Raw genomic sequence first — 14,320 nt, 5'->3', positions numbered from 1 at the left:
TGTGTGTGTGTGTGTGTGTGTGTGTGTGTGTGTTGACGTCCCGATGCAGGTTTCCCAGACACATCATTTACACTCTTTACTCTCCAAACTGAGACACACACACACACACACACACACACACACACACACACTTATTGGCTGCCTGAGTTTTTCCAATATTTTAGGAGCGAGAAAACTGGCTTCACCATAAATCTTGGTGAAAATGAGAAGCTTGGTGTGTGTGTGTGTGTGTGTGTGTGTGTGTGTGTGTGTGTGTGTGTGTGTGTGTGTGTGAGAGTGTGTGTGTGTATTTCTTGATGACTGCAAAAGATGAGCAAGCTGATGGGATTCAAAAACATCTACAGTCCTCACACTGGGACCATCATCTCTTTCTCTTTTTCCTCCATTGCTTTCCTCCCCCCCACTTCTCTCTCTCACTCTCTCTCTTTGGTCTTCTCCCTGCTGAGTCAAAGAGGCATCATCATCCTGAATCATTTTTTCCATCTGTAGACTCCACTTGTGGAATAATGAATCTCACAGATGTGTGCACACATGCATGCGCACACATGCAAGTGCCTGTGCCCATTCAAACACCAACTCTATATCCAAATACCTAGAAACATCACGACAAAAAAACAAATAGGAACAGACACTCTGTTTCCTCCTGGAAGTGGTTCAACGCTGGAAACAGTGAAAGCAGGTGCTGTCACCACTCTGAGAAGCAGAAAAAGCCCAAAGGTATTACGATCTGAGGGATATAAAAAGTTAAAGACTTGGGTGAGATTGCTTGACTAAGTCTAGCGTGATATTCTTGGATTGATATGCCATTGTGGAAGGCACATTCTGTTCTGGGATCTCTCTCAAAGTTTGTGACTCTGTCAGTCTTCAACTGTGTTAATAGAGAGAAACCAGTTTCAAAGAGGGCACATAGGGCTTTTCATTAAGCTCTCCACTGTGAGCAGTAACCTTACTGCTATAGGCAGGCCAGACAATATCCTGAATTGCAGCACCACTCTTAAGCATGTGGTGGTCAGATAATTAAATGGGCTTAAAGTAAAAGGATTTACATGGAAGGCTGCACAGTAGGCTAACTCAAGAATGGAAGCCTAGAATGGAGAAGCTCGGGGACAAAGGTGCCAAAGGCCAAAAGGGTTGGCATTAAATCATGAACGGGACTTGTCAGGAATTTATTCATCTTCACATGTATAAATAAATGCTTCTGTGGCATGCAACCAAATCACACAGGCATATATTTGCTTGATTATAGCTGCACGATGAAACAAAAAGTCAACTATTTTCTTTTCAGAGAGAGACACAAAGTGTCATTGTGGGTCAGTAGAACAGGAGAGGGCATGAATTCAGTTATCAGATCATTCTATTATTCTGCAGATTAGCTTGCAGCGCACACAATCATTTAGTGCCTCTGGGATTTGTAGTCCAGAATCATGCTTTCCAGATTTCCTCCAAGCCCACTTCCCAGAGCCCACACATGAAAGCCTTCGCATATCAAAGTCTTCTCTTATTACCTTCAGTGGTGCTGAAATCAGAGCCATTTTGTTCGACTTCCTATCGTGCACAAGCAATGCGACCCTCCCTCCCCTGTGCGTGGGCAGCAGGTGGATACCTGTGAGGTGACGCAGCATGACGATGCAGGTCAGTGTGGAACCGGCCCCCCCGCGCGCTCAGGGCTTTACACAGCTCAATTAGCGTGACACACTTGCCTCTGTGATCGCCTGCCTGCTTGATAGACACAGCGGATTATGTCCTCTAAGGACGCGCTTCTCCTAAGGCACAACATTCATTAGATAGAAGAACAGGGTTTCTTTACCTCTTTACGCATACAACAGAAAGGTGACCTGACTGCCAGTGGGATATGACTGTGGATGGGGATATGGCAGGGTTTATCCCTCAGAAGGAGATCGTGTATAACGGCCTGCTGCCGTACTCCGACCGGTTGGACCGGGAGGCCACGGAGCTGTTGGCGGAAATCAAAGCAAACCTGTCTAGAGCTGTCCTACTCCGAGAGCTGTGGCCCGGGGTCGCTTTCTGGTCCAATAAACTCTTCTCGTAAGTGTTGAAGCCAGGTTGTCGTCCGGATACAAGCAAACGAATTAGGCTACTCACTTATGATTCATAATAATGGTCTATATAGCAGTTTATTTAGACTCTAAGGCTAAGGTCATTTTGAGGGTATTTTATTCATTTATATTTATTATACATGATCACAACCCACAGCCTCAAAATGAGCGTAGAGTCACGTAAATACTTCTCTGAAACAGGTAAAACAAATCTATACAAGTACTTTTTAGAAATGTGCAATAATATCTGTTACATGTCAATTATTTTTGATTTACATTGTGCAGCGTGTCAGCATTTCCTTACAGGTCGCCATTATAAACCCAAATGTTCATTATTTTCATTATTAAGTCTTCAAGAGTCTATTGCACTTCAGGAAAAGGGGAATAAAGTGCCAAAATATCAGCATCACAGGAGTGTTTAGAGAGGATCAGGTCATCATGTAACTTTAAATAACGGCTGGACTCTTTTAATTCACTCAGTCCACTTGGCATCAACTCAGATTCAATGAGGGTAGTCAAGGTTTCATGTTGAGACATCGTGCCACTAAAGCTGTTAACTAACTGCACTGAGGATATGGGTCAGCTGCAGGAAGCAGGACGTGATCAGCTGCTCACAATGCTCCTAACCTCCACCCTCAGGTTTCTGAAGCTGTACGGCCGCAGGTTCAGTAAAGAGGACCACATTCTCTTCATCAAGCTGCTCTATGAGTTGGTCACGCTGCCGAACCTGGAGCCTCATATGATGCAGAGCTACGCCAAGCTGCTCATTCAGCTTCTCAAGTGGGTGTGACACAAACACACAGACATACACAAATGCATAAGGGATATCTGAGCTCCTCGCCCTCGGGGGGACAAGGTGAGGAACTCAGACATCTGGATGGAGCTTTGAGTACTGCAGCTCCTTGGCATTAATGAAATAAGCCAGTTGAGGGAGTTCAAACATCTGATCTGGACGCCTCCCTGCGGACCTCGGGGCAAACCCACCTCATGAGGGATTACATATCCCATCTGGCCTGGGAATGCCTTGGGATCCCCCAGGAGGAGCTGGAGTTTGTGGCTGGGGAGAAGCATGTTTGGTAGCCTGCTGCTGCCGGATGGATGGATGGATGGATAGATAGATGGATGGGTTATACTATGCAGTACAGCAAAGTAAACATAACTATGACTAATAAGACATGATAGAAACACTGAAAGTCCGTATGACAGACAGCGATAGTTGGACATCTTTTTATAGCAACGAGAGCGTTTGACCTTCGAAAGCTGCAGCCTCTCTTGCCCCTTGGTATCCTGTAATGTAATGAGATCAGAGTGGTAAACATCACTGTGCTACAAATGGTATACTGATGTCGAGTCCCATGACATGTTCAAGTGGATTTTTTACTTAACACTCTGCCATTTGGACTGCTGCCATTTGGAGCTTTTAACAACCTGCAGACTTGAGAGAGAAAAACAAAAACGTTATTTAGTAAGCATTCAGTGAACAGATACCTCCATGAAGGCTGCACAATCCTCTGAATGTTTTACAAAGAAAAAAGTACTAGAAAATGGTTGTAGCAACACAAGTTGATTATTTTTTGTTTTAGATGGACAACAATAATAGCCTGAATTGCTGCCCAGTGAAAAATTCAAATGTCAATTCAGTCTGATTTTTAGGCTACAACAATATGACTTGCATTACAAAAACTTCCGGGATTGCTCCAGTGCCGCAGGAAATTCCGCCGGATGCATGTCTTTTTGCCGATGTCCTTTTCCTTCCACTTTCTTTGTGTTGGAATTCTAAACTCCGGTGGATTTATGAGGACTATGGTTAACTGCTCCTCAGATCTCTGCAGGGTAATTGAGACAGCTAGCTAGACTATCTGTCTAATCTGAGTTTTCTGTTGCTCGACTAAAACAGCTTTTGAACATACACATGTTCCACCAAAACAAGTTTCTTCCCGAGGCTATTTTGCAGCGGCTCCAGGCGGAGCTTTGCGCCGCCCATGACAATTGTGATTGGTTTAAGGAAATGCCAATAAATCAGAGCATGTTTTTCTCCCATCCCGGAATCAAAATTATGAATCCCACTATGGCCACGCCAAGACCCGCCCTACCAAGCAGCTCCATTGGTTGGGGTTAGGCATTTGACCTTGAGTGGTTAAGGTTAGGATAGCTGATTGGTCAAGGGATAGGACCTGTACAAATGGGGTTACGTTACCTTACGTAAGCATGGACGCCTGGCCAATAAATGCTATTGAAGGGCGGGTCTTGGCGTGGCCATAGTGGGATTCGTAATATTGCATCCCGGAATGCTGTGTGGAATTGACAGACCCTCCTCCGCAGCGCTGTGGAGGAAGGTCTGGCAATGTGAGACTAGTTTGTGGGGATTGGACACAAACCAGAGGCAGAAGAAGTACTCAGACCCTTTGCCAAAAATAGCAGTACAACAAAAATACTTAATTACAGGTAATCAAAATTCTGCTAAAGTAAAAGTAAAAAAGTATTATCAGCAAAATATACTTAAAAGTACTGTATCAAAAGTAGAAGTAGTCATTCTGCAAAAAGAATGTAGCGTAAGCAGCTCCCAACCTACAGTTCAGGCATTCTTAAAGGGTGACAAAATAAATCTGTTTGGTCATTAGATGTTTAATGTGTTATAGAAAAAAAGAAAAAATGTCAAGTTGTTCTGTATTTGTTCTGTCCTTTTCTCTAACCTTTTCTTCTTTTTTGAGAAATATTGAATAATATAATCTCTTAAGGCCTCGAACTGTTATTTAAATGAAACTACCTTGGATATTTTGGGAAATTGCTCTTTTTGGTAGAACTATTAACTCATAAACATCTGAAATGTGACTAGATGTCACATGAACTAGATGTCTTCAATAAGGAGCAACAAGCCAAAAAGATTGGGGGTTAATACATATGTTTTTTTATGTACTATCTCCTTCAAATAATTGTAGTGAAGTAAAAAGTACAATCTTTTCGACTAAAATATATTTAGTGCAGTAAAGTTTTAAGGTAGCAGAAAATGGAAATACCTTAGCAAAATACAAATACTTCTAAATAGGACAGTAGTGTAAGAGTTCTTTAGTAAATGTACTTAGTAATACACCCACACAAAGTAAGTAAAAATGACAGTAAAGTGTGTTGGCCCTAATAGTACATGTATTACTCTTTAAGCCCTGACCTACATGGTAACTGCCTGCTTTTGTCCCTCAAATCAGATCAGTCATAACTCCAGCGACTGCAGGATATTCTCCAAGATGCTCACATTCATTCCCATATGTCTCCACTTGTTTCCACGGTATTCACATCCATCACAAAACAGCTTAATGTAGATGTCATTCATCTGAGTGTTTTCCATTAGATGAAAAGAGAAAGATCTGGACTAACCGCATATTAAGTGCCAGGTCTCGCAGCTGAGAGATGAATTTGATACTCAACATCACGTACCAGGTCTCAATTGGATTCTTCTTTTTTTCACTCCTCTCGCATTTCACTGCAATTTCCCCGATTGTCTCTTCGTTCCTTCGCTTTTTAAATCTCCCCAATGAGACTATGTTCCATAGCTGTTGAGATAAATGAGAGAGGAGACAAGAGGAAAGTGTGGCTTTGGAAACTGAGCATATTATTCAGTTCAGGTACTCTCAGAAGGCTTTTTGTGGGGTTTATTCCTATACGTGTTATGATTTTTACAAAGAACTAAGTAATAGAGTACATAGAAAGCAACATGGAAGTTTCTCAGGAGGATTAAACAAAAACTGCTCTGCTTTAAAGCTTATAATAAAGTACTCATCAGTTAGTGTGCAAATAAAAAGCTTAACAGGGTGTTTGAAAAATCAAGAATCAGTAAAAGGTGACTTTGCTGCATCTACTTTCAGATCTTAAACCACTTAATTTCTCTGTATGAAGCCCCTTATAGGAGGGTTAAATTATATTTTCTACCAGCCGAGTTGACACCTGCAAATTAGTAATGTCTGCAGCTGTCAGTCTAGTTATACTTAATTGAATACAAAGAATCACAGAGCTGTGTTTGCAGACATGTCTGGAAGTTGGCAGTCATGTTGAGTGCAGCCTGTGAGGCAGTGACTCAATTCTCCCACGATTACAGACTCTTTCAGACACCCTGTAGTTTCTCACTTCCATCTAACAGTATTACCATCATTTTGTCTTGACGACTGTTTCTTTCTTTCAAGAGGTATAAATATCAAATACTCTGACTGAAGCCTTGCACAATTGTCATAAACAGACCAGGCAGTAAATAACTGGCTTCTTTTTCTCAAACAGGAAGAAGGAACTGCTGTCAAGGGATGACCTACAGTTGCCGTGGCGACCCCTTTATGATCTGTATGACAGGGTCGTCTACTCCAAAAATGAGCACCTTGGACTCATCTGGTTCCCCAAGTATGACGTTGTACCTTTACATTGACCTGTTGTGAGAAGTTGAAAACACTGTTGTTACTGTACGTCCTATCAATTTACCTGTTTCATATGGTTACTGCCAATATAAACCTTATCGTAAGAAGCTATCTGCATTAAAGTAAAAGTTTGACATTTTTGGAATGCCACTCATGTATGTATGGTAAAGCTCAAGCTGCCCCCAGCAGGTAGCTAACTTAGCTTAGCATAAAGACTGACAATTAGCCTGGCTCTGTCCAAAGAGTTAAAAAAAAAAAATCCACTTTATACAGCTGGTTGTAGCCTCATATTTAATATTTATCTTAAAGACAGTGGTATCAATATTCACATTTAACTCTTGGCAAGAAAGCAACTAGGTCTGTTATTCACATTAGTATACCTCTATTGCAATTCTTGTCCAAACCCAAAAGTTAATCTCTTCCCTGTCACAGAGGTGAGTGTGAGGCAGCAAGGGAAGGACCCAAACAGAGACAGTCATGGAAAATTCAATGATTTATTGACACAAGTGAACATTCTAAAGCTTACGGGCATGGGTAGTAAATCCAAACAGATGCAACTGATAATCCACAGGTAGCCAGAAAGGATCAGCCAGGCAGAGACAGGTTGCAGGGTTCAGATAAGGATTCCAGGTTGGAGAGTCCAGAGGCATGACTGCACATACTGTAGCATGTTGACAAACTCGCTGACTGGGAAAACGGGCCCGGTATATGTACTCTTGAGGGCTAATGAGGGAAATTGGAAACGGGTGAACAGGTGAATGAGAGTAAGGTAAAGGATTGAGGGCATCTGGTGGACAGGTAGTGATAGCAGGCCTGGGGAAAGTGAGCAGGGGCTGGAGAAAGGGACAGAGAGCCAGGCCAGGCAAAACAAACACACAGCTTGACAGTTCTCATGACACTTTTTTAAAGAATTTAGAGAGTGAATATGTCAAATAGTACTCAAATGATTAGTCATTTAATGGATTAGTCGATTAACAGAAAATAAACTCTGATAATTTTGATTTGTTGTGGGCTTTCAACCAACTCTCTTAACCCCCAACTGTTCCAGTGGAGCAGCTCAGTGACCAGCTCCTTTAAATAAATAATGGTTAAGAATAGTCAATTATCAAGCGAAGAATATAAATTGCTCTAAACTTGTTGTGTTTTGGACTGTTGGTCAGACAAAACAAGCAAATTTAGATATTACCTTTGCCTTTTATAGACACGATTTTCGTATATTTTATTGACTGAAAGATTAGTTGAATAAATAACAGATTGATTAATGATAAAAAATAATTGTTAGTTGTAGCCTGAATGTTAATTTTTTTTTTTTTATTCTTTGTGAGGACATGGGGATCTCATAAGATAGTAAAAGCAGAATTCCTTCACAAAACACACACTCACACACCTCCTCTCTCTGCTTGTTTGCAGCTCAGTGGACCACATTTTGAAGGCTTTGATCAAAAGCTGCAGACTGTAAGTCTCATTCTCTGTGATCATGTAATGTGTGCACTGGATAATGCGTTGCTTTGATCGCCAGTTGAGCTGTGTGCTGTAGATCAATGTGTGTATTTGTATCTCCAGTCTGTCTTTGCTTGTCTGCATCTATTTGTGCTCATGTCTGTCCTTGCTGTCCTGTGTGTGTGTGTGTGTGTGTGGGCTTGTTTAACTATATTTGTGGGTTCCAAAAACCGGGAGTCCAGTATACTTGTGGGGTCCCAATAGCTTTGTGGGGCCAAAATGCTGGACCCCACAAGTTTAAAGGGCTGTTTGAGGGTTAAGACTTGGTTGTAGGATTAGGGATAGAATTAGGTTATGGTTAGGGTGAGGGTAAGGGTTAAGGTTAGGCATTTAGTTGTGATGGTTAAGGTTAGGGTAAGGGGCTGGGGAATGCATTATGTCAATGACAGGTCCCCACAAAGATAGTGCCACAAACCTGTGTGTGTGTGTGTGTGTGTGTGTGTGTGTGTGAATTCTGCAGGTATTTCCCCGTGTCATCAACCAAGGAGATGCTGGATGAGTGGCGCCCCCTGTTGTGTGTGTTTGACAATATCATGCAGAAAGCCATCAGCAACATGGAGCTGTTCCTGCCCACTATCATGCCCCCGGAGGAACACAGCCAGAGCTTCCAGTAAGTGGGCCAACTTTAATGGCTCTGTTTAGAAACAAGATTATACGCCAAGTGCAGTTTGTCTTGGCCAGAGCTAACACAAAGGGTTCATAAAGTTTCAAAAGCACACTTTCTTTATTTATAGAACAATCTCTGCCAGCAGAAAAAAGGTAGTATATGTTGCATTTTTTGTGTGCCATTTTTGGTCCTGAGATGGAAACTTAACTTGTTGTTACATCTTAATTCTTTTTAAGTATTTTGGTTAGGTCTGGTAACCATGCATGTCATGTATAACCACATTTTCAGGCATTGTAAGCGTTTACACCTTTGCACCTGGGAGTTTCAATAAATAATGTTCTTCTTGCATTAGCAGTGCTTTCCATTCTGCTTGTTTTTGCTAATATTTTGCTGCCTTGGACAAACTTTGCCCCTTTCTCTCCACACTCTTCATGGTGGTGTTCCAGCTTCAATGCCTCTTCATAGCGTTCACCACATTCTTTAGTGTATTTGCTCTTTCGCAAGCTATTTGTCTGGATTTATTCTTGGATTCATAAGCAGTTTCCGCACAGTTTCCACAATACATCATCTTTAATGGTCTATTTTTCCATTTCTCCTCCAGAATCGACAAGGGAGGGTGTGAGTTCATATTTTGGTGAATTGGAAATAGATGAAGGGAATTTAGCTTCAGGTGTGTGTGTCCGTGTGTGTTAATAAAATGGTGTTTTTATGTCCGTTTTCAGGTTGTGGTTTGATGAATTAATGAATCTTTGGATGTCAGTGCAAAATCAGCCAAGCTGGGAAGGGGTGAGACATGCACACACACAGAAATGCACAATATTTATTGTATTTTCTGAGCAATTTTGAAATTATTGACACCTAGTTGAAGTTGAAGTAGACCACAGCAAAGTTAAATGAAGTTGAAATGATGAAAATCCCACCTCTCAAAACATAAAGTGGTGGATTTTAAAAAACATTTTTAAATGATTGAGCAATGAATCACGTAGCTTTCCAATTTCCTAAATATGGATAGAGTAATTTGGAATGACACAGTTCCTTACGGCGATGATTGAAATGTTGAAATGCTGTTGAAGTATTGGCGGTTTCCACTCGGCATGCAGATAAGATTTTCCAAGTGGCCTGGCTGTGCATACTTCCCATTTTGAACATCTCTTTTTTTTCTAAGTAGCTATATTTAATTCTTGGAATGACGGCCTTCACTTCTGGGAATGTTCTCTGTACTCACAGTGACTGTTTGTCTAATGTTTTTTTGCAGCACCTAGTGAATTTGTTTGCTCGCCTAGCCAACGACGACATCGGCTATGTGGATTGGACCCCGTATATTCCCACTGTGAGTCATTTTAGTTTAGTTAAGTTTAGTTTATTTGTTTCACAGAACATAAAAACAAATTACACTAAAGAAATACAAAAATACATTATATAAAAACCACAACCAAAGGACATACACTAATGTAGACGTACAAAATCAAAAATACTGTACAAATACTGTTAATGTATTTTATTTGGGACTGCTGGGCCTTGTGAGTGAGTTGAAACTCTACACTGTCTGTGTATAGATCTTCACCAGGATCCTGCGCAGTCTGAACCTTCCAGTTGGGGTCAGTCATATGGTGGCACCGCGGTATCTCACCAACTCCTATGATATCGGACACTTGGTGTTGTGGATCACAGCACTTCTGGTACACACTCTGCAGATATTTTCTCTTAAAAATACATTTAAAAAAAAACATATATTTAATTGCTGCTTAATTATGGTTATTACCTGATTTGAATCCCTGCAGGGAGGACCAGGAAACCCTGCACAGAAGGAGCTGACCTGCCTCTTCAACAGCATTGCCTCCTTCTACCATCCCTCCAATCATGGTCGCTGGCAGGTAAGTCTCTCTCTCACTCACGCAAACATGCGCACACTCTGAGCGGGTTGGGAACACATTTTCAGCTGTGTGCTGTCACACTCCTTTGATTTATTACCTGTCATTCAGGATTTAGCCGGCTCTCTTCCCACTAACAACACAATAATGAAATGCACAACTGCCGGAGAAAGGAGCGATATCACATATCTGTTTGTAGCAGACTGCGCAAATGTGTCTCTAGATGATAACGCTAATGTTGAATGTGTGTGCCCCTGCAGGCTCGACTGATGCGGCTGCTTCAGCGTCTCCCGGCGTGTGTTGTCCGCCGTGTGCACCGGGAACGTCACGCAGTCCCGAGCTGGATCACACTGGTTCCTGAGTGTCAGAGGCTGACTGATGAAGACTTGCAGGAGTTCACCCGCAGCCTCACCGGAGCCACCCTGCAGGCCATGTTCAGGTATTGCACTTTGGTAGATGTTAGCCATAGTAATAACTATAACCTGTCTTTCTGTATGTCAACTTGCATAGTTGTACCTGTGTTTGTTGAGAATTTTGAACACCTAGGAAACCTTTTACTATAAGGATTATAACATATGTACATGCATACATCCACACATATAAATACATATATGGTATACACTATACATGTCAATACAAATATCTGTTATAAGCATAAGATAAGATAACCAGTGACCCCAAACTTTGATTTAAGCTCTGTATGTACAGGTACTACAAATAGAATAGTCAGCATAGTACTTTCAGAGTAAGATGTACAAAGTGGTAAGAAGATAAAAAGCTAATAAGAGGACACATGAGGCCTTAAAACAAGAACAAATAACAAATTAAGCAACAAATATTAATTCAACATAGTGGAAAAGTAAAATCACAATAATTTAATCAAACAAAAGAGAGAGATTAAGAAAAACCCAAAAATAAATAGAAGCCAGTCTGTGAAAATAGGTTGTAGATGACATTTAAAAACAAAGACAAGCCGTCCTTGTGCTAAGTGGGAAGGCCGACAGAAAGTATTTCTACTCAGGCAGGAATAGACACTATAGGTGTAATTGTGGAGGGAGGTGTGAGCATGCACAGTCACAGCCGGTGGTCTTGTTAATGCACGTTTAATGACCAAGATTTCTCCAGGCCTCTATCTTTTGAGCCAAACTTTTGCTTCCCAAATAGATTTTGACTGCATATTTTTTTTTTTTTTTTTTTTTTTATACCTCCCAGTTATTGGTTTTATCTCAACAATAATGTCCTTTTTCCACAAAATATCACAGCTACCAAAATCCTCCCGTTAATTTGGTGATCAGCCGGTGATCTACATTTAGTTGAAAACTGAACATTTTAGAGACATCTTGCTTATATACTGTATAACCATTATTTCAACAGCATTGAAAGTGTGTGGTTAGGAGGCGCTTTACATTAAAATACAGACTTTGAAATGTAGTTGAAATCAACAGTTATAGGTAACCTGGACGTCTAAACAAATCATTGTTCACTGGGTTGTTGCCATGTAATCAAGTCATTTGACTCAAGTCCAAATCCAGTGGTGGAATTTTAACGAAGTACAAATACTTTGTTACTGTACTTAAGTACATTTTTCACATATCTGTACTTTACTTAAGTAGAATCAATAGTGCATACTTTTGACTTTTACTTCGTTACATTTTGCAGCAATTATGATACTTTCTACTCCACTACATTTCTACAACGTTCCGATACATTTTCGTTACACTTTCTGATCAGTTTTTCCCCCTGCCAAAACGTCTTCCTGACCGTCACGTACGGCACGAACCGGCCCGAAGCCCGAAGTGTGAGTGGGTGAGCAGGTAAGGGATGGCAAGTGACGGTGATCCCCGTAGCTCTCCGCGGGGTAGTGGAGCTGCTGAAGCCGCTGGCGGCGCCCTGACTGCTGCTGCTACGGGCGAAGATTAGAGCTCAGCTGCTCTGAGGCTTTACGGATGGTTTCCAGCCTGGTTGTCATTTCCTGAATGTTCGTCTCAAAAAGCGACTCCGTAAAGAGAGGACAGACCAGAGTTTAGTTTTTAGTTTATTTTTCAAATATATATATATATATATATATATATATATATATATATATATATATATATATATATATAGACATTAAGAGAATAAATCGTTATGCAAGTACTTTTTACTTTCTACTTAAGCAGGGTTGTCATTGTGGTACTTTTACTTTTACTAAAGTATATATGTCTCTGGTTATTTGTACTTTTACTTAAGTACTAAGATTCAGTACTTCTCCCACCACTGTCCAAATCTTGCTGTGTCTCAGTAGCGAGTGCCGCCACTGGCCTCAGCAACAACAAGCCTAATCTGGACAAAGACAAGTCATCTGTGTGTGTGTGTGTGTGTGTGTGTGTGTGTGTGTGTGTGTGTGGTTGACGCTGTACTTTATGTTGTTCATCTGCCCCCTTGTGGTGATGTGCAGTAAAACCGGCAGTACGGATGCCGCCTTCGCTCTTCAGAACCTGGCTCTCCTCTCACCAGAACTCGCCATACCACCTGTACTTGAGAAGTAAGTATTTGTATGAGATACTCTGCCATTAACCATGTCGATGTACTGTCAAAAAGAAATATTTACATCCTTGTATCTTGGGTATAACAGAACGTATGCAGCGATGGAGACCCTGACGGAGCCCCACACCCTCACCGCCACTCTCAGCTGCATGATAGGCATGGCTCGCAGCCTGGTTTCCCCAAACAACCATTACCCAGAGGGCTGTGGGCATGTGCTCCCACTGCTCATGGGCTCTCTGCCTGGGGTGGACCCTAATGACTTCAGCAAGTGCATGGTGAGTAATGGATGTGTTGATTAGTAATGAAGAAGAATTGTTAGACAAGTAGACAATACAGCTCTTGCTGATTAAACTCCCCTCTCGTGTACTCTGGGCTATCCTATTAATTATTCCTGAAAGTGGAATGAATAGCTCAGTTTGAAGAACTCGCAATTACCGAGGCTCAGCCCTCAGTTTCTGCTTGGATTGTAAAATGGATTGTTTTTCTTTCTTTGTGTGCTCATTGTCTCTAGACTACATTAATCCATCACACCAGAATGAATTGATACATTTGAAAAAAATGATTCTGCCGACATCTGGTAGGTTATTTAACTTGGGCCTTGATCACGTCAGATGATGTAAATTGATCTATTTCCCGTTGTGTGGCTCCATCCAGATAACGTTCCAGTTCATCGCTACCTTCACCACTCTGGTGCCTTTAGTGGATTGCTCGTCTGCTCCTTCTCAACACAGCGATCTCACAGAGGTACACACGCAACTTACATTAACAATTTAGTCACAAAAAGAGATTAAATAAACATAATATCTACGTAACATGTTGAGCAAAAGTCTTGTAGCGTTTGGCATCAATCATTTAAAAGACCTTTTCCTTTTCTCTTTAAGGAATAGTTTTCCCATTTTGGGAGAGTTAAAAGATTGACACCACTGTCATGAATATGCAGCTGCTTAGCTTAGCTTAGCACAAAGACTGAAAACGGGGGGAAACAGCTAGCTTGGCTGTGTCCAAAGTTAACAATATCCACCAACAGCACCTCTAAAACTTACTAATTAACATGTTTTAACTTACTGAAGTCTAAAAATGACAAGTTGTGGTTTTACAGGGGGAGCAGTCACTTCCTGGAGTCTTGTCGTCACTGTGGTTGCCAGGCTAGCTGTTTCCCCCTGCTTTACGGCGTTATTCTTAGCTAAGCTAAGCGTCTCCTGGCTCTTGCTTCATATTTAGCGTACAAACATGAGAGTGGTATCAATATTCTCATCTAATTCTTGGGAAGAGTGCAAATTAGTGTTTTTACCTAAATAATGAACTAAAAAACCCACACCAAACACTAAACAAAATGTCTTTACCATTTGAATAAAAACAGCT

The 14,320-nt window shown here is 41.2% G+C and overlaps 1 protein-coding gene across 1 annotated transcript in view; it reads left to right on the top strand.

Annotated features, from left to right (window-relative positions):
- The first annotated feature begins 1,815 nt into the window (after positions 1-1,815).
- psme4b (proteasome activator subunit 4b) overlaps positions 1,816-14,320 on the top strand; it is a 35,919-nt gene continuing 23,414 nt past the window's right edge. Inside the window, exons 1-13 of the mRNA XM_078279675.1 lie at positions 1,816-2,046; positions 2,697-2,837; positions 6,324-6,440; positions 7,865-7,909; positions 8,415-8,564; positions 9,284-9,347; positions 9,817-9,891; positions 10,118-10,240; positions 10,343-10,435; positions 10,693-10,871; positions 12,870-12,956; positions 13,047-13,233; positions 13,613-13,702. Of these exons, the coding sequence (XP_078135801.1) occupies positions 1,853-2,046; positions 2,697-2,837; positions 6,324-6,440; positions 7,865-7,909; positions 8,415-8,564; positions 9,284-9,347; positions 9,817-9,891; positions 10,118-10,240; positions 10,343-10,435; positions 10,693-10,871; positions 12,870-12,956; positions 13,047-13,233; positions 13,613-13,702 (1,545 nt within the window). The 5' untranslated portion in view covers positions 1,816-1,852. The remainder of the gene's footprint in view (positions 2,047-2,696; positions 2,838-6,323; positions 6,441-7,864; positions 7,910-8,414; positions 8,565-9,283; positions 9,348-9,816; positions 9,892-10,117; positions 10,241-10,342; positions 10,436-10,692; positions 10,872-12,869; positions 12,957-13,046; positions 13,234-13,612; positions 13,703-14,320) is intronic.

Source organism: Sander vitreus, chromosome 21 (genome assembly GCF_031162955.1).
Source record: "Sander vitreus isolate 19-12246 chromosome 21, sanVit1, whole genome shotgun sequence".
Taxonomy (NCBI): domain Eukaryota; kingdom Metazoa; phylum Chordata; class Actinopteri; order Perciformes; family Percidae; genus Sander; species Sander vitreus.
Note: the sequence above shows the minus strand (reverse complement) of the source record. Positions and strands in the feature narration are given on the sequence as shown.